The following is a 21095-nucleotide window of genomic DNA, read 5'->3' on the forward strand; positions in this document are numbered from 1 at the left end:
TCTATCAATACCAACGATTGCCATTCGGTGTTGCCAGCGCCCCTGCTCTCTTTCAGCAATTCTTGGAACAATTATTGCTCACTGTCCCTGCGTGTATAAATTACCAGCACAACATTATTGTCACTGGCTCCACCACTGACGAACGTCTTAAAAATATCCGCTCACTTTTTCATGTCTTACAGACTGCCGGTCTTAAGTGTAATCTTCAGAAATCAAAATTTTTTCAGGCATCTGTCACGTACTTGGGGTTTCAACTCTCTCGGGATGGTATTCGTCCGCTTCAGCAAACTGTCGCTGCGATCGATGCCCTTCCTCACCCTCAATCTGTTAAGGCCCTGCAGCCCTTCTTGGGGAAAATAGCATACTATCACAAGTTTTTACCATCTGCTGCTTCGGTAGCTCAGCCATTGCATCGCCTGATGCATAAAAACGTGCCTTTTCACTGGTCCGCATCATGCGATGCGGCTTTCCAGAAATTGAAGACTATGCTGAAACAGGCTCCGTGCCTGGTAACTTATCGACCTGGCCAACATCTTGTTCTTGCCATGGACGCCTCTCAATACGGGGTTGGTGCAGTCCTTGCGCACCGTTTTTCTGACGGTTCTGAACAACCCATTGCTTATGCCTCCAAAACGCTCACGGATGCCCAACGAAAGTATTCTGAAATTGAAAAAGAAGCTTTGGCCATTGTTTATGCTCTTCATAAGTTTGGTGGTTTTCTCTATGGATCCAAATTTCATCTTGTTACGGATCACAAACCACTTGTTTCCTTGTTTCATCCATCAATGTCACTTCCCGACAAGGCTGCACACCGCCTCCAGCATTGGCTCTTTACTTGTCTCGTTTCTATTATGAGATTCATTTCCCACCGATGGCTCAACATGCGAGTGCTGATGCACTGTCTCTCCTTCCCGTGGGTCCTGATCTGGCATTTGATAGGGACAAACTTCTGTGTTTCCATCTGGATGTTACCGAGCAGCAGGTGGTGGACAGGTTCCCCATCACCGGGGACCAGCTGGTGGCTGCTACGGCTTCTGATCCTACCCTCTCCCAGGTTTTATGCTGTATTCAGAAGGGTTGGCCAGATTGTCGGTCCACTAAGACTTCTGATCCATTGCGGAACTACTACGCTTTGCATTACCGCCTCATGGCTAGGAATGGTGTTATCCTCCTTTCCACCAAAAATGCTTCTCCACATGTTGTGGTACCTGCGTCTTTGCGTGCTTCGGTCTTGCGCCTCCTTCACCAAGGGCACTGGGGTGTCTCTCGCACAAAATCTCTGGCGCGCTGTCGTGTGTACTGGCCCGGCATCTACTCTGAAATCACACACATGGTCACTGCCTGCAACCCTTGTGCGTCACAGGCCGCCGCCCTGAAATCATCTTTGTCACCGTGGCCTTCGCCTGAGAAGCCCTGAGAGCATATTCATGCTGACTTTGCGGGACCTTTTTTAGGTACTTACTGGCTTCTCGTTATTGATGCCTACTCTAACTTTCCTTTCATTGTCCGTTGCACGTCGCCTACCACCGAGGCAACGACCAATGCTCTAGCTCGCATTTTATCTTTGGAACGCCTTCCCTCTACTCTTGTTACTGATAATGGTCCGCAATTTGCCTCTTCCGATTTTGCAGATTTTTGTGCCCGTCACGGGGTCATGCATGTCACGGCCCCTCCGTTCCATCCACAGTCAAACGGTGAGATTGAACGACTGGTCCGCACATTTAAGGCTCGGATAAGGAAACTCCTGGCTTCTTCTGCTGCTGATGATGCGCTTCTCCAATTTCTGGCTTCTTACCATTTCACCCCCATGGGCGACCACAGCCCGGCTGAGCTCTTACATGGATGACAGCCGCGCATGCTACTTCATCTTCTGCGGCCTTCCAACTTGTGGCCATGGGTGCCTTCGCTTGGCCAGTTCACCGCCGACAACCTTGTATGGGTACGGGGATATGGCAGGTGGCCAAAATAGAGTCCGGGCTGCATCGTACGACCCCGTGGCCAATGCCTATATGAAATCCAGATGGACACGGGTGTTGGAGTGCATCATTCAGACCAGCTTCGGCCTCGTGTGCTGGCAACGCCTGTTCCGGATGCCGCTACACAACCTTCAGCTCTACCTGATGCTCAGGATAATGAAATCTCTCATTACTCACAACGCAGTCCTCTCACCGTCATATTGGTGCTAGCACAAGAACTGACGCCACCAGGAGATGCCCATGCAGGAACCAGAACCATCCTCTGTCGGAGCAACTCTACTCGCCTCCTCCTCCATGGGTCGCGGACACATCGCCCATGTCTCCTGTTGTAACAACTGGACTTGCCGCAACAGGCGGGCAGATTGGTGCACTGGGCCCCAGCAGATTCGACCTACACGTCTCCTGTCATCTCGACCCGTTATCATCGGGGACACTTCTGTCCGTACGGGAAGCCTCCTCCTCAAGACTTTATGGCCAATCGAACAACACCTATGGACATTAGCAATCTACAGGCCACTTCCATCAAGACCTGTGCAAAACTTCAAAGGGGGGGGATAAGTGTTGTGACTCGCCGATCTTTCTAAGTGCCGCCTTGCAGTTACGCGTGTCCTCTACATGCGGCGCTGTCTGCCAGCCATGCAGCAGCAGAGCCACCTAAGCAGCCAGCCAGCCAGCGGCCGCTAGACTCGGACTGAGTTATGATTTGACTGTTAAAGTGTACATTTTCAGTATTTTGTCCTTCGATATTTAGTGTGATTTTATCCTCTATCCTTAACTTTCTACCAGTCTGTTCATTTACTATATGCCAGTGGGTCTTACATTTGTTGGAAGAGCACCTAATTGTTTTATCATTATGAGCTTTTCTAGCCCATGTAATAACTCTTCTGTATGTGGTTTTGCAATTTTTATAGTATACCAATGTCCGAGGGCTTCTCCGCGGTCATTTCCGGCGCGGTTCTCCTCTTGCTACTTGTGATGGTCATTCACTGCAGTACGGGAAGCCAGTATCACTTTACCTTAAGGCTTTTCTCTTTCTTGTTGAAGCTGTTCGCGTGTTTTTATATTTCTACAGCTTCTCTGAACAAGCGCGTGTGATAGTGCTTCTCTACAGCCAGAACTTCTGTGTCGGCGAATTTTATTACGTGGTTGATCTCACTCAGTGTATGCTCTGCCACGGCCGATTTCTCCACCTGCCCCAGCCTGCAATGTCGCTTATGTTCTTTGATCCTGGTGTTAATTGATCGTCCAGTCATTCTGACATAAACTTTTCCACGTGTGCATGGTATACGGTACATTCCCGACATTGCAAGTGGGTCCCTTTTCTCCTTTGCTGATCTAAGACCCTCTTTAATCTTCCTCGTTGGCTTGAAAATCATCTTTACACCATGTTTGCGCAATATATGGCCGATTCTGTACGTCACTCTGGGAATGTATGGCAGAAAGGCTGTACCCGACATTTCTTGTGATTCCTTACTTTGCAGAGTGTTTGGCTCTGCTACACTTCTAATATAATATGTGGAGTACCCATTGCACCTCAGAACACTTTCCAGGTGTTGCATTTCGCGTCTGAGGTGTTGCGGCTCACATATTTGTCCTGCTCGCGTTAAGCAAGTTAATCGTGCCTGTTTTGTGGCTCATGACCTATTAGATCCGACAACGTACTGAAAACTAAATACAGATCCGATGCAGCGTATCACATGGAATACAAATCGATTATCAAGGTGTCTTCTCTGCTGGTGGACATACAGAGAAACCTACGCAACACAGAAGCCCTACCACCTCGGCTGTATGGATTACCCAAGATCCATAAGAACAACATTCCACTAAGACCGATTGTTAGTGCTCCTGGCTCACTGACGTATAAGCTGGCAAAACACTTGGCCTCTCTGCTCCAGCCACACATGGAGAAGACTGCCACATACATAAAGGACTCGGGTCATTTCATTGAGAAGCTGAAGAAACTGAAACTTGCACCAAACGACATCCTGGTCAGCTTTGATGTTGTTTCTTTGTTTATGAAAATGCCACTCAGTGACGCTCTGGAGAACATCGATTACATTTTCGCGCAAGACATCGCAAAGTGCTTCCGTGCACGTCTCACCATGAGCTATTTCTACGAACAGCTGGAAGGCGTCACCATGGGTAGTCCTCTTAGTCCAGTGGTGGCCAACTTCTTCATGGAACAATTCGAAGCACAGGCACTGGACTTGGTGACTTGCAAACCTAAGGTGTGGTATAGATACGTCGATGATACTTTCGTTGTCTAGAGACATGGTGAAGAACAGCTTGCTGCCTTCCTAAGACACTTGAACAGCCTCCATACAAACATAACATTTACCATGGAAGTAGAAAAGGACAAGAAACTGCCATTTCTAGATGTGCTGGTCACAAGGGATGGTGAAAACTTGGGACGTAGCGTATATAGAAAACCGACACACACAGACCAATACCTGCGCAAACTATCAAACCAACACCTAAGCCAGAAAAGAGGCATGATTATTATGCTAGTTCGTGAGCAGGACAAATATGTGAGCTGAAACACCTCAGACGCAAAATACAACACCTGGAAAGTGTTCTGAGGAGCAATGGTTACTCCACAAATTATATTAGAGGTGTAACAGAGCCAAACACTCGGCGAAGTAAGGAATCACAAAAAGAAATGTCGGGTACGGCCTTTCTGCCACACATTCCCAGAGTGACGGACAGAATTGGCCGTATATTGTGCAAGCATGACGTACAGACGATTTTCAAACCAACGAGGAAGATCAAAGAGTGTCTTAGATCGGCAAAGGAGAAAAGGGACCCACTTGCAAAGTCGGGAATGTACTGTATACCATGCACATGCGGAAAAGTTTATGTCGGAATGACTAGATGCTCAATTAACACCAGGATCAAAGAGCATAAGTGACATTGCAGGCTGGGGCAGGTGGAGAAATCGGCCGTGGCAGAGCACGCACTGAGTGAGACCGACTACGTAATAAAATTCGCCGACATGGAAGTTCTGGCTGTAGAGAAGCACTATCACACAAGCTTGTTCAGAGAGCTTCAACAAGAAAGAGGAAAGCCTTAGGGTAAATGGATCCTGGCTTCCCATACTGCAGCGAATGACTGTCGCAGGTAGTAAGAGTAGAACCACACCGGAAATGTCCGCAGAGAAGCCCTCGGATGTTGGTGCGCCAGTTATATATAGTCTGCGGCCATGAGCTCGGCTCCAGTTCACCACTGGCAGTGGAGGGTGAAGCTTTGACAATGCCAGCCACTCGTGGTGGTGAAACATCAATAAAATCATTAGATGAATGTCGGCTGAAGTGCCTGAGACAAAAGCCAATAGGCAGTTTGTCAGTAAAGTAATATTCGAATATCTGCAGAAAATTGTCATATTTTTCATTTGTAGTTGAAGAAGTAAATACACTTTGCCGGTCTTCTTTCTTTAAGCTAAGTACGAAGTTATTTATGTTACTCTCACTATAACTTCTACACTTAATAACTGTTTTTCCTGTTGGGAGTACATTGAGTGGTGGATTAAAATACATTCTTAGTGCACTGTGATCTAAAAAATCAACATCTATAATTTTTACACTGCAATCAGTGTTAGTAGCAAACTGAGCAAGACAGCTGTTTAATCTCGTTGGACATATAACTTTCATATTTAAGTTGAATGACACCATCAAATTTACTAATTGTGACTTTTGAGCAGATTCTTCAAGGAAATAAATGTTAAGATCACCACATATTATTATATTTTTTGAGTTATTGTGACATGCTTTTTTCTAGCAATAGTGCAAAGTTTCTGAGGGAGACAGAAAAGTTACCACTAGGTCATCTATACACACACATTATATACATATTTAGGTCAGCAAGTACTTCCCCAACTATTTCAATATCTTTGTTTAAGGTATAAAATTCACAGGGATGGAAAGGTTCACGGCTAATGCTATAAGTTTCACCACCTTTGTAATTTTTCCTTGAATAGTAGTGAACTAATGTGAAGTTTTGAATATACTGATCAGGTAATTCTGACTCTTTTAGCCAGTGTTTACTAATACACAGTAAGTGCATGTCTGACAAAGGATTAGTATCAATTGTAAGAATTTCAAATTCACTTACTTTATTTCTCAATCCTTGTACATTGTGACAGTATAAGTTAAGGTTGTCACATTCTTCTATGTGAGGAAGATTTATGTCTGCTGTGCCCTGTTGCAAAAGAGATGACTTGACCATTAAAAATCTTGGTTATTAGCTGACACTTTTTTATTTTTCTTGACGATCTTCTCGGAGATATTGAAATCTTGCTGCTTGAAGCTGTACTCCCAGAAGAAATTTGACTCTCCAATGATGAGTATGATGCACTGGGAGTATGTTGTGATCTCGCAGACTTTTCTTGTTGAGCTGTTGTTTGATTAGTGGTATCCAAATTTTAACTGCATAATAATTCACCACCAGTTTCTTGTGTTTTTGTAGGTGAAGTTTTCCTATCTGCTTCTTCATTAATTGCAAGTGTATTTTTTGATGCAGCTGTTTCTTTTTCTTCCAATAGTACAGTTTCATTTGGCACAGGTGCTTTTAGTGCAATTGGTGTTGTGGTGTTTTCATATAGTTTGTACGTTTCTGTTAATAATGCATTAGCAAGTACATGTTTTCCTCGGTGGTTTCTGTGAATTGCATGGCGAGTAAAGTAGCTTCATTCTGACGAGCTAATGTCTAAGAACTTGACATGTTTGAATGCTTTACAGATTTTTTGAATTTTCTGTTTATGAAACTAATTTCAGTATTTACACATGAACTTTTTATTAAGTCATGTCTGTACGGAATGCTAATGATGATGATTTTTTGTTGTGAAATTCTTTCCAGTGTTTGTCGCAATGCTCTGACTGCATTTTTTACTCATGTTTATATACATCATTAGCTCCAGCAATAACTTCACAGACATCATTTGGGTGTAGGTTGCAGTCTTTAACTACACTACTGGCCATTAAAATTGCTACACCGCGAAGGTGACGTGCTGTAGAAGTAAAATTTAACCGACAGGAAGAAGATGCTGTGATATGCAAATGATTAGCTTTTCAGTGCTTTTACACAAGGTTGGCACCGCTGGCGACACCTTCAACGTGCTGACATGAGGAAAGTTTCCAACCGATTTCTCATACACAAACAGCAGTTGACTGGCGTTGCCTGGTGAAACGTTGTTGTGATGCCTCGTGTAAGGAGGAGAAATGTGTACCATCACGTTTCTGACTTTGATAAAGGTCGGATTGTAGCCTATTGTGATTGTGGTTTATCATATCACGACATTGCTGCTCGCATTGGTCAAGATCCAATGACTGTTAGCAGAATATGGAATCGGTGGGTTCAGGAGTGTAATACGGAATGCCGTGCTGGATCCCAAAGGCCTCGTATCACTAGCAGTCGAGATGACAGGCATCTTATCTGCAGGGCTGTAATTGATCGTGCAGCCACGTCTTGATCCCTGAGTCAACAGATGAGGACGTTTGCAAGACAACAACCATCTGCATGAACAGTTCATTGACGTTGGCAGCAGCATGGACTATCAGCTCGGAGGCCATGGCTGCTGCTACCCTTGACGCTGCATCACAGACAGGAGCACTTGCGATGGTGTACTCAATGACGAACCTGGATGCATGAATGGCAAAACGTCATTTTTTCGGATGAATCCAGGTTCTGTTTACAGCATAATGATGGTCGCATCCATGTCTGGTGACATCGCGGTGAACGCACATTGGAAGCGTGTATTCGTTACCGTCATACTGCGTGTCACCCGGCGTGATGGTATGGGGTGCCATTGGTTACACATCTCGGTCACCTCTTGTTCGCATTGACGGCACTTTGAACAGTGGACATTACATTTCATTCGATCCCTGCGAATTCCTACATTTCAGCAGGATAATGCACAACCGCATATTGCAGGTCCTGTACGGACCTTTCTGCATACAGAAAATGTTCGACTGCTGCACTGGCTATCACATTTTCCAGATCTTTCACCAATTGAAAACGTCTGGCGGCCGAGCAACTGGCCCGTCACAATATGCCAGTCACTACTCTTGATGAACTGTGGTATCGTGTTGAAGCTGCATGGGCAGCTGTACCTGTATACGCCATCCAAGCTCTGTTTGACTCAATGCCCAGGCGTATCAAGGCCATTATTATGGCCAGAGGTGGTTGTTCTGCGTGGTGATTTCTCGGGATCTATGCACCCAAATTGCGTGAAAATGTAATCTCATGTCAGTTCTAGTATAATATATTCGTCCAATGAATACCTGTTTATCATCTGCATTTCTTCTTACTGTAGCAATTTTAATGGCCATTAGTGTATTTCCTGGAGGGGAGCCCCGGGTTTTACCGTTCCTTTAACTAAAACTTCCAGTTGCTATGCCTATCAGAGAAAATTCAAATTTTTGGTTTTGTTGCCTCTTCTCTCAGTAACATGTCTTGTCTTTCTAGCCGTAAATTGAGTTTTAAGCCATTTACTACACTTCTAATGCCTTTAGAGTTGCTCTGTATACGATTTGTTTTGAAACTTTCAGTGCCGCACCTACATCACTTAAAATACTTAACCTGTTTGTGATTGTGCAAGGAGTTGAAATGTGTTTCTCATATTTGTAGCATATATTGAAGCACTTTGTCTAGCATAAACCGTTTCCATACAGATGTTGTAAATAGTACTTTGTTTGTTTTTCATACACGAAGAATTTATGTCGGCAGTCAGTGTATTCATTTGTGATTCAATGTGTTTAATATAGTTTTTAGCCATTAAGAGTTCTTCTAGTAGCGCATCTGAGACGAATTCTTCAGTACCGGCATTATACTTCTTGATTGCACTATCTTGTCCATTGCACTGAACGAAGCCACATTCACAAAGCGGGTTTATCACTTGTATATTCCTCATGCACAATTAATGGATCTATAGGTGTGTGGAAGAGCACAAACTAAAACCACTGTTAACACTATTTTGACAGTTTATGTACTTTAAATTGTATATAACAGGCTTTTCCACAGAACAGAATAAGTCACAGATGCAAAATACTAACACACATTCTTTACAGATATATGGAAAAACTGGTAGAAGTCCAGCTTGGGAAAGAGCAGTTTGGATTCCGTAGAAATTATGGAACACGTGAGGTATAGAACTGTTGGAACACGTGAGGCAATACTGACCCTATGAATTATCTTAGAAGATAGATTAAGGAAAGGCAAACCTATGTTTCTAGCATTTGTAGACTTAGAGAAAAATATTGACAATGTTGACTGGAATAATCTCTTTGAAATTCTGAAGGAGGCAGGGGTAAAATACAGGGAGCAAAAGGCTGTTTATAATTTGTACAGAAACCAGATGGCAGTCATAAGAGTTGAGGGACATGAAAGGGAAGCAGTGGTTGGGAGGGGAGTGAGACAGGTTTGTAGCCTATCCCTGATGTTATTCAGTTATATATTGAGCAAGCAGTAAAGGAAACAAAAGAAAAATTCGGAGTAGGTATTAAAATCCATGGAGAAGAAATAAAAACTTTGAGGTTTGCCGATGACATTGTAATTCTGTCAGAGGCAGCAAAGGACTTGGAAGAGCAGTTGAACGGAATGGATAGCATCTTAAAAGGAGGATATAAGATGAACATCAACAAAAGCAAGTCAAGGATAATGGAATGTAGTCGCATTAAATTAGGTGATGCTGAGGGAATGAGATAAGGAAATGAGACATGTTAAGAAGTAAATGAGTTTTGCTGTTTGGGATGCAAAATGACTGATGATGGTTGAAATAGAGATAATATAAAATGTAGACTGGCGATGGCAAGGAAAGTGTTTCTGAAGAAGATAATTGTTAACATCGAGTATAGGTTAAAGTGTCAGGAAGTCTTTTCTGAAAGTACTTGTATGGAATGTAGCCATGTATGGAAGTGAAAGATGGACGATAAATAGTTTAGACAAGAAGAGAATAGAAGCTTTTGAAATGTGGTGCTACAGAAGAATGCTGAAGATGAGTTGTGTAGATCAGTAATTATTGAGGAGGTACTGAACAGAATTGGGGAGAACATCAATTTGTCACACAACTTGACTAGAAGAAGGGATCATTTGGTGCGGCATGTTCTGTGGCATCAAGGGATCACCAATTTAGTATTGGAGGGCAGCATGGAGGGCAAAAATCGTAGAGGAAGACCAAGAGGTGAATACACTAAGCAGATACCGAAGGATGTAGGTTGCAGGAGGTACTTGGAGATGAAGAAGCTTGCACAGGATAGAGTAGCATGGAGAGCTGCATCAAACCAGTCTCTGGACTGAAGACCACAACAACAACATGACTACCAACCAGCTGTCCATCATGGTAAACGGCCACCGCAGAACAGTGTCCAATAGCAAAGTATACCATCCTGTGGCACAACATGCAGCTGAACATAACACATTTGATTTCAGTGGCTACCTGACTACCCGAGCAATCTGGATCCTTTCCTCTACCACCAGCTTACTGAACAGTGCAGTTAGAAGTTATACTTGCAACATATTCTCCGCTCCTGTAACTGTCCCCTCCTCAACGTACAGTAATATACTGTCCTCACACCCTCCACCCAACATTTTGCATCCCCTCTGTCCTATCATTTCTACCCCATTCTCGTCTCCCACACTGTTTATTTGCCACCTCTCCCAAAACACCCACCCATCTTTCCCCACCCCTCTCCTTTGATCCTAACCTCCCTGTCCCACAACCTCCTGACACTATGGCTTTGGCATTCTAGTCCCTGCACCCTCCACCAGACAGCATTCATCTTCCTTTCCCCACCTGTACCCTGTTATACCTTCCCCTTCCCCACCCTCTTCAAATTGCTGCGTGCAACCCATGTGAAAGTTGCATTCTGGCCCGAGATGCTGGAGTTGGTGGTCATGTGTGCATGAAGTGTGCTTGCTTTTGTGTATGAACGGTGTGTGATTCTCTTTTGCTGATGAAGGCTGTGGCCAGAAGCTTTATGTAAATATCTCTTAATTGTGCCTATCTGCAACTTAACTTGTCTTCTTTATGGTAAGTAGCAATTTGTCTTTTCCTACATTGTTAATGGTTACATCCAGATATTTGTACAAGTCGACTGATTCCACTTGTGACTCATTGACATTATTGTCATAGGGTACCATGTTTTTTTTAATTGCAAAGCACTCAATTTTACATTTCTGAACAGACATGTAAAAAACTGAGTTTTCAAGAATGAAATATGAAGTATGTTTCAATTCCAATGGTGTCCTTCATAGAGAATTTATTTCCTGATAAAACATACTTGCTACTACATAACGATTTTGGTGTCAGGTCTTTTAACCTCTGATGCTATTTCTTGTTCTTCTCCCCCCCCCACCCCCCCACCCCCCACCCCTGCACTCCTCCTACTACCCTCATTGCACAATAATGCCCCAAACCATTTGACTGCAGAGAATCATCAGTTCTTCACTGGTACACAGTTGTTAATATTATACTATCCACCATATTCACCACGTTCATAACTGTTGGTCTATTTTCTGTTCCCAAAACTGAAAATACAACTTAAGGGTTCAAAATTTGTCTCAATTTAGGAAATCCACAATGCTGTGACCCACAAACTTAAATCATCCTGAAAACAATCCCCCAGCTGTGGCTAGGACATGTCTTTGTGATACCTTTTATTTTCGGAGTGCCAGTCCCGCAAGGTTTGCTGCAGACCTGTTTAGTTAGCAATGTAAGAGATGAGTTACTGCTGGTAATAAAGCTGTGAGGGTGGGTATTGAGTCATGCTTGCATAACTCAATCAGTAGGGCACTTGCCCGCAAAAGGCAGAGGTCCCAGGTTTGTGTCCTGGTCCAGCACACAGTTTTAATGTTCAGGATGTTTTAAAAGCTAACCAATTGTGGAGAAACGCTTTTCTGTGACCATAAGGAGTTTGAAAGCTCATAATGACAAGGAGACCATGTGAACCTCTCCTCATCATTATATCATATTGACAAGGTGTGTAGGGAATGACTAGGACTAGTTTAAAAATTGTAGGTCTATTGTATACATGGCAGGGTTGCTAGCATTGAAAGAGTGTGCAGCTAAGCAAAGAAACAGTTTCATAAGTGCGAGGTCCATGGATTGAATCTAACTACCGGCACTGTTTTTTTAATTCCCACATTATGCTGCCAGTGTGCAGTATTAAAGAAATCCCTCCTAAATGTACTCCGCTGGTGCAGCCTTGCAACATTTATTTTTCTACTGGGAAGCAAAAACATTATGAGCACTGCCGACTGTGACATTTGATGCCTCATGGTGGCATTGTGGGTATGTGACGTGGTAACAAAAGTATGAAGCTGAGCAGACATAGATGGGGGTCACCCTAATGAAGATATATGCAACAAATGGGGAAATCCATTGAGATAAGTGACTTTGACAAAGGGCAGATTATTATTATGCAGAGCCCATAAATGAGTATCTTGAAAACAGCGTAGCTGGCCAAGTGTTCATGTGCTACAGATGTGAGCATCGATGGGAGGAGGTAGAAGTACAGTGGAACTACCACTATGAGCTAAATGATTGGACGTCCATAACTCTTTACAGAATTTGTGGTTTGGAGGCTTATCTGCTCTGTAAAGTAGGATAGATGGTGAACTATGGCATTTGTACCAAAAGAGCAAAATCCTGGTGCATGCACATGTGTTTTGGAGCACAAATTTCATCGTACATTGTTGAACTTCGACTTCCACAGCTGTCCACCTCTACATGTTCACATGCTGACCCAATGACATGTCAGTTATGATTGCAGTGGGCATAAGACTATTGGGATTCAACCATTGATCAATGAAAACGTGTTGGCCCTTTGGGTGAGTCACATTTTTGCTACGCTAGGTTGATGGTCGTCTCCTCCAACTCCGTCACTGAGGTGAATGGCGGCTTGAAATATCCACCATGCCATGGATGCAGGCTGGTGGGAGCAGTATTCTGCCATGGGGGACAATCTCCTGCAATTGCATGGGACCTGTGCTAGTAATTGAAGACACACTGACAACTGAGAACCACTTGCATCCCTTCGTACCTGTTTCCCTTTGTTTTGAAACACACACATTGGAAAGTCATGCGTGTACAACCAATATCATCCTGATTCATGCAGTGGTCCGTCGGTTACATGTTACACGAGTTCTTGTCACAAATGTAGATACGAAAATATAAATGAAATGACTATAATGATTTGATTGGAAGTTTTCATATATCCAAAAACATCTGATCAGCTTACAAAAAAGTTTTTTCTCATTTTTATGGGATAAATATTATGTAAATAATAAAGGAATCTTTAAATGTTGATAACTACACAGTCATAATAAATCTGTTGTTAGAATTACGTGTGAATGGAAAGAAGTACCAGCAGCGAGATTCAGTCCAGAGACCTCAACTTATGAAACTACAAGCTTACTCGCTTGGCTGCAGTCTGTTTCATTATTTGTGACCGTACAGAGTACATGCCCAAAAGTTTCAAACACGATCTTCCCAAAACCAGTTGAGAGTTGTGTCTTCATGTTTGCGTATGTTGAAGTCCTAGTCATTGTCTACACAGCCTGTCACTATGATTCAAATTGGTGATGGGAAGTTCGTACGGTCCCCATGTGAGCACTGTAACACTTCGTATGTATCCTATCTTCAGCAAATTAGTAGTACCTTTGCTTTTGACTTTGTTAAAGCCTTAGTCTGAAAAATTACAGATCACAATGGGTACATAAAAATTAGTACATATTTGAAACTTTGGACAGACCAGTGTACAGAAGCATTTACCTGCATGTTTTAGCTGATTTGTTCTCTGCTGCGTCTTCAATAATTCATCGAGTTTGTGCTGTTATGAAAGTGAAATTTTTAGTGTATGTGGAAAAGTCAAGCAACCACCATTAGACTTGGTGGTGGTGTTAGTTGTTCTCTGTGTATTCATCCTTCAATGTGACACATTTTTCCAACAAAGGGTGACTTGGCAGAGCCCACCATGGTAATAGAAATTTGCTTCTCAGCTGTTCAGGAAACTTTCCTCCTCAAAGACATCTCGTCACTCTGCAAGTGCCTACTATGCAATGGTTTCTTCATCAGAAGAAAGAAATAGTAGTCATTGGGTATGCAAAATCTGATAGCCCAGAGAAGTAGCATGTGTGACTGTATCCTGTGCAAAATGAACTAGATTGTTGTGGAGCAAAAACACACTCGTGAATAGCTTTTCATGACATTCTTTTCAACACCCTCCTAAGCTTGTCTGAAGATTTCTGCAGTATTTAACTGTGACAGTTTGCCTCTGATGAGCATATTCAGTTAGCAGCCCACCATGGCAGTCCAAGAAACACTCAGAAAAAAAATAATTGCATAACTTTATTTCTCTAGGTGATAACTAAATCTTTGACTACTCCTCAGATGTCTGACAAACACATTTCTCTTTTCAGTGGCTGGAAATTACACTGTAATTTAAGTCACTTTTAATTAGTTATTGCACATACGCTATTGTATGGGGTGTTCATAAAAAGTTTCAGTGGTACACTATAAAAGTTTAATTTAGACTGTTTACAACATATCTTACATCAAATTGAAGGTAAACTAACCTAGTTTTTTTTACAAATTTTCAATATGTGCACCTTTATTTATATGGCTTACATTCAGCCTTATCCAGTTCTTCCCACACTTTGGTTAACGATTTCTGAGTAAGCAATAGAAATAGCTGTAGCTTTTTCAGTTCTGTGTTTCAATCCTGGCAAGTCATTAGATAGTGGCGGAATGTAGATACAATCTTTTATAAAGCCGGAAAGGAAAAAATCACATGGCAGGAGCTCAGGTGAATATGGGAGCCAGCAGAAAAGAGGCCTGTTGCATTGACCATTATGACCAATCCAACGGTCATGGTCTTCAATGTTCAACCACTCTCATACAAAGTGATGCAGATGGGGAGGGGCTCCATTTTGTTGCCAAATAAAGTTTTCACAAACTCCTTCTAATTAGGAAAAGAGTGGTTCTTGTTACATATCCAGATTAGGCCACCCTGTTATGGCAGTTTCGTTTCTGAAAAAATATTATCCTTACACATGATGTCAGGACACGGCACAAAAAATAATTAATTTTGGGAACCTCTTTGATATTGTACAAGTTCATGAGGATGCTCTGACTGCCAGATATTAAGACTGTGAGTATTTATTTACCTTCCCACTTAGATGGAAAGTTACCTCATAGCTGAACACCACATGATCGAGGAAGTCACCTTTCCAGTGCAACACTTGACTTACAAGGTTACAATATACACCACAGTCATCAGGCTTTACAGCATGTACTGACTGTAACTGGTACAGACACATGTGTAAATGATTTCTTAGACCTTTCCATGCTGTTGTCTTTGGCAACTGAAGTTCAAGAATTGCTTTCCATACAGGCTATACCATTACTGGATGATTTTGCCACATGGGGCATCACAGTTAAACTTTAAACAAAATGCACATGGAACTGAGGTTACAGATTCACTCCTAGCTAACTGCAGAACACAAAATGCTTTACACTCAGGAGTCACCATTTTGTGTATTTGGCATTTGTGGCACTGCAAGCAGGAAAATGACTTAGCAGTACTCGCACATGTGCTTATCTAAAACTGTTTGAGTTACTCTCTAACAGTGACCTTGTATCAACACTCTACAATACTCACAGTAAATACTGTTGAAATGTATATCTCAGTCATTCTTTTATGGATACCCTGCGTATGTTTGTGAACTTTTTGCTGTTTAAAACAATTCATTGAAATTATGATATTGTCAGCCAATTGTAGAGTTCAGAAACTGGACATCATGATAAAGGCCATGAAAGGTGTTTGAGTATCATTTGTTCATAGTATTTTTACTGCTTTGGAGTCCAAACTTGTCACAGAAAATTAGAAAGATACTTTTTTAAAAATTCTTTCAGGTATGGCCGTATCTTTTGGGACACTATGAATTTGGTAGTACAGAGGAGACACGTAATGAGCTGGACCGTCACACACGTCAGATGTATGAAACAACAATGTCAGAGTGGCTAGCAGTTGAAGCTATTGTGCGACAGCGTGACAAGGAAGCTATGGCGGCCAATCTGGCAAAATTGTCTTCAGAGAGCACAAGTGCTGATGCACCACCACCTACACCAGCCATCAACAAAGAACTTAGCAATGATGTGAGTACGTGCTCAGACTTTGTGATTTGAGTTACATGTTTTATATTCATATTAGTGTTTGTAAGATTACATTACAGAAAAATCAGACTTTTAAGTTTTAATATTGCAAATAAACGTGTGTGTGTGTGTGTGTGTGTGTGTGTGTGTGTGTGTGTGGTTGAATAGTGTTTATTTTGGGAGTGTACTGTATTGTTTGGAGATCTTGTCACACTATGGCTAAAGAGAATTTATGCATAATTAATTAAGGCACCAGGGAAGCGACGGGAAAGATTTTATTTCAGATAGACTCAGGGCCAAGACACACTGTCTCCATACCTTCACAATCTCAACACCTTCTCTTCCACCTACATCACTTAGTCTTCCTTATTCCAGCATACTACCTTCCTGGATGTTGAGATCCTCCACTCTGATGGCTCCATCCACACCTCTGTCCACATTAAATCCACCAACAACCAACAGTACCGGTGTCGTCGTAACTGCCGTCTGCTTCACGTCTGCTGTGCAGCGAGCTACATTAATTTAAGTATTAACTGTATTTTTCTTACTTGTCACTTCTTCTTCCGTGTGTTTTTGCTTATAGGAAGCTTTAATTGTCGAGTGCTAGTAATAGTGTTCCATAGATTTCGTGTTTGTTTTGAATACAGTCAGAGAGAGTCCCTTTAGTCAGCCATAGTGCCAGTAGTGTCAGTGTCGTCTTAACTGCCGTCTGCTTCATGTCTGCTGTGCAGCGAGCTACATTAATCTAAGTATTAACTGTATTTTTCTTACTTGTCACTTCTTCTTCCGTGTGTTTTTGCTTTTAGGAAGCTTTAATTGCCGAGTGCTAGTAATAGTGTTCCATAGATTTCATGTTTGTTTTGAATACAGTCAGAGAGAGTCCCTTTAATCAACCATAGTGCCAGTAGTGCTAGTGTTTGTTTTCAATACAGTCCAGAGACAGGTAGTGTTATTTTCACTGTTTTCTACAAGAAGTGTCTAGCAACCACAGTTTAGTCAACAATCAGCCACCTTTAGTGAATTAGCAGTCTAGTTAAAAGTTGATTAACTCTCTACAGTAAATTGATTTCTTAGCATGGATAGGATGTGTGACTGCTGTGTACGGATGCAGGAGGAGCTGGCCACTGTTCGTGAACAGCTGAACGTGTTGATGGCCGCGGTCAGCCGTCTTGAGGCTGCTGCCTCGGAGTGTAGCGGCAGTGGGGAGTCTGGTGTGTCACATGGTACACCCCAGGTGTTACATGCTTCACCCACTGTCCCTGCTGTCGAGACATCTTCGCGGGTACCGGGCGCGGTTGGGCCACCCTCTCCCCAAGGGGAGTAGCGGGTTCAGCGGCGTTTGCGGCGCACGAGGCAGAGGGTCAATGTGGAGGCTGGCCGTGTGGCATCGCCCGCTCTGCCTGTGAGTGGACATGTGGCCACTCCTTCAGCAAGGTCCGAGCAGGCACACGAGGGGAGGGGTTTATTAGTTATTGGGAGCTCCAACGTTAGGCAGGTGATGGAGCCCCTTAGGGAAATAGCGGAAAGGTCGGGGAAGAAGGCCAGTGTTCACTCTGTCTGCTTGCTGGGGGGTCTCATCCGAGATGTGGAGGAGGCCCTGCCGGTGGTGATAGAGAGCACTGGGTGCACCCGACTGCAAATTGTTGCTCTTGTCTGCACCAATGAGTCCTGCTGTCTGGGTTCAGAGGTCATCCTCAGTTCGTACAGGCGGTTGGCGGAATTGGTGAAGGCGGAAAGCCTCGCTCGTGGGGTGGAATCTGAGCTAACTATTTGTAGTATCGTTCCCAGAACCGATCGCGGTCCTCTGGTTTGGAGCCAAGTAGAAGGCTTAAACCAGAGGCTCAGACGATTCTGCGGAGATCTGGGGTGCAAATTTCTCGACCTCCGCTATCGGGTGGAGAATTGTAGGGTCCCCCTGAATAGGTCAGGCGTGCACTACACGCTGGAAGCAGCTACAAGGGTAGTGGAGTACATGTGGAGTGCACATGTGGGTTTTTTAGGTTAGAGAATTCCCTCCCTAGGTCCGACAAGACGCCTCCTGAGATGTGGCAAGGTAGGAGTAGGCAAAATGCAACAGGGAATAACACTATTAATGTGCTAATAGTAAACTGCAGGAGCGTCTATAAAAGGTCCCAGAACTGCTCTCATTAATAAACGGTCACAATGCCCATATAGTACTAGGGACAGAAAGTGGCTGAAACCAGACATAAACAGTAATGAAATCCTAAACTCAGATTGGAATGTATACCGCAGAGACAGGCTGGACAGTGAAGGGGGAGACGTGTTTATAGCGATAAGAAGTGCAATAGTATCGAAGGAAATTGACGGAGATCCGAAATGTGAAATAATTTGGGTGAAGGTCATGGTTAAAGCAGGCTCAGACATGGTAATTGGATGTTTCTATAGGCCCCCTGGCTCAGCAGCTGTTGTGGCTCAGCACCTGAAGGATAATTTGGAAAATATTTCGAGTATATTTCCCCACCATGTTATAGTTCTGGGTGGAGATTTTAATTTGCTGGATATAGACTGGGAGACTCAAACGTTCATAACGGGTGGAAGGGACAAAGAATCCAGTGAAATTTTTTTAAGTGCTTTATCTGAAAACTACCTTGAGCAGTTAAACACAGAACCGATTCATGGCGATAACATATTAGACCTTCTGGTGACAAACAGACCCGAACTATTTGAAAAAGTTAACACAGAACAGGGAATCAGCGATCATAAAGCGGTTACTGCATCAGTGATTTCAGCCATAAATAGAAATATTAAAAAAGGTAGGAAGATTTTTCTGTTTAGCAAAAGTGACAAAAAGCACATTACAGAGTACCTGACGGCTCAACACAAAAGTTTTGTCTCAAGTACAGATAGTGTTGAGGATGAGTGGACAAAGTTCAAAACCATCGTACAATATGCGTTAGATGAGTATTTGCCAAGCAAGATCGTAAGAGATGGAAAAGAGCCACCGTGGTACAACAACCGAGTTAGAAAACTGCTGCGGAAGCAAAGGGAACTTCATAGCAAACATAAACATAGCCAAATCCTTGCAGACAAACAAAAATTACACGAAGTGAAATGTAGTGTGAGGAGGGCTATGCAAGAGGCGTTCAATGAAATCGAAAGTAAAGTTCTATGTACTGACTTGGCAGAAAATCCTAAGAAATTTTGGTCTTATGTCAAAGCGGTAGGTGGATCAAAACAAAATTTCCAGACACTCTGTGACCAAAATGGTACTGAAACAGAGGATGACAGAATAAAGGCTGAAATACTAAATGTCTTTTTCCAAAGCTGTTTCACAGAGGAAGACCACACTGTAGTTCCTTCTCTAGATTGTCGCACAGATGACAAAATGGTAGATATCAAAATAAATGACAGAAGGATAGAGAAACAATTAAAATCGCTCAAAAGAGGAAAGGCCGCTGGACCTGATGTGATACCAGTTTGATTTTACACAGAGTACGCGAAGGAACTTGCCCCCCTTCTTGCAGCGGTGTACCGTAGGTCTCTAGAAGAGCGTAGCATTCCAAAGGATTGGAAAAGGGTACAGGTCATCCCCGTTTTCAAGAAGGGACGTCGAACAGATGTGAGAATTATAGACCTATATCTCTAACGTCGATGAGTTGTAGAATTTCGGAACACATATTATGTTCGAGTATAATGACTTTTCTGGAGACTAGAAATCTACTCTGTAGGAATCAGCATGGGTTTCGTAAAAGACGGTCGTGTGAAACCCAGCTCGCGCTATTCGTCCACGAGACTCAGAGGGCCATATATACGGGTTCACAGGTAGATGCCGTGTTTCTTGACTTCCTCAAGGTGTTCGATACAGTTCCCCACAGTCGTTTAATGAACAAAGTAAGAGCATATGGACTATGAGACCAATTATGTGATTGGATTGAAGAGTTCCTAGATAACAGAACGCAGCATGTCATTCTCAATGGAGAGAAGTCTTCCGAAGTAAGAGTGATTTCGGGTGTGCCACAGGGGAGTGTCATAGGACCGTTGCTATTCACAATATACATAAATGATCTTCTGGATGACATCGGAAGTTCACTGAGGCTTTTTGCAGGTGATGCTGTGGTGTATCGAGAGGTTGTAACAATGGAAAATGGTACTGAAACGCAGGAGGATCTGCAGCGAATTGACGCATGGTGCAGGGAATGGCAATTGAATCTCAATGTAGACAAGTGTAATGTGCTGTGAATACATAGAAAGATAGATCCCCTATCATTTAGCTACGAAATAGCAGGTCAGCAACTGGAAGCGGTTAATTCCATAAATTATCTGGGAGTACGCATTAGGAGTGATTTAAAATGGAATTATCATATAAAGTTGATTGTCGGTAAAGCAGATGGCAGACTGAGATTCATTGGAAGAATCCTAAGGAAATGCAATCTGAAAACAAAGGAAGTAGGTTTCAGTACGCTTGTTCGCCCACTGCTTGAATACTGCTCAGCAGTGTGGGATCCGTACCAGGTAGGGTTGATAGAAGAGATAGAGAAGATCCAACGGAGAGCAGCGCACTTTGTTACAGGATCATTTAGCAATCATGAAAGCATTACGGAGATGATAGATAAACTCCAGTGGAAGACTCTGCAGGAGAGATGCTCAGTAGCTTGGTACAGGCTTTTGTTAAAGTTTCGAGAACATACCTTCACCGAAGAGTCAAGCAGTATATTGCTCGCTCCTACGTATATCTCGTGAAGAGACCATGAGGATAAAATCAGAGAGATTAGAGCCCACACAGAAGCATACCGACAGTCCTTCTTTCCACGAACAATACGAGACTGGAATAGAAGGGAGAACCGATAGAGGTACTCAAGGTACCCTCCGCCACACACCGTCAGGTTGCTTGCAGAGTATGGATGTAGATGTAGATGTAGATAGCTGCCATTCCTTCCACACCAAAAAATCCTTCCCATACAGCCTGACCAATCATGGACAGTATATTTACAATGATAAGAACTTCCTTGCTC

The 21095-nt window shown here is 43.0% G+C and overlaps 1 protein-coding gene across 4 annotated transcripts in view; it reads left to right on the forward strand.

The window, feature by feature from the left end:
* LOC126419820 (small G protein signaling modulator 1-like) overlaps positions 1–21095 on the forward strand; it is a 275459-nt gene that overhangs the window by 145378 nt on the left and 108986 nt on the right. For all 4 annotated transcript variants that reach the window (XM_050087048.1, XM_050087049.1, XM_050087050.1 and 1 more), the window contains one exon: positions 15883–16125. In XM_050087048.1, the coding sequence (XP_049943005.1) occupies positions 15883–16125 (243 nt within the window). The remainder of the gene's footprint in view (positions 1–15882; positions 16126–21095) is intronic.

The sequence above is a fragment of the Schistocerca serialis genome, chromosome 9 (assembly GCF_023864345.2).
Source record: "Schistocerca serialis cubense isolate TAMUIC-IGC-003099 chromosome 9, iqSchSeri2.2, whole genome shotgun sequence".
Lineage (NCBI taxonomy): Eukaryota > Metazoa > Arthropoda > Insecta > Orthoptera > Acrididae > Schistocerca > Schistocerca serialis.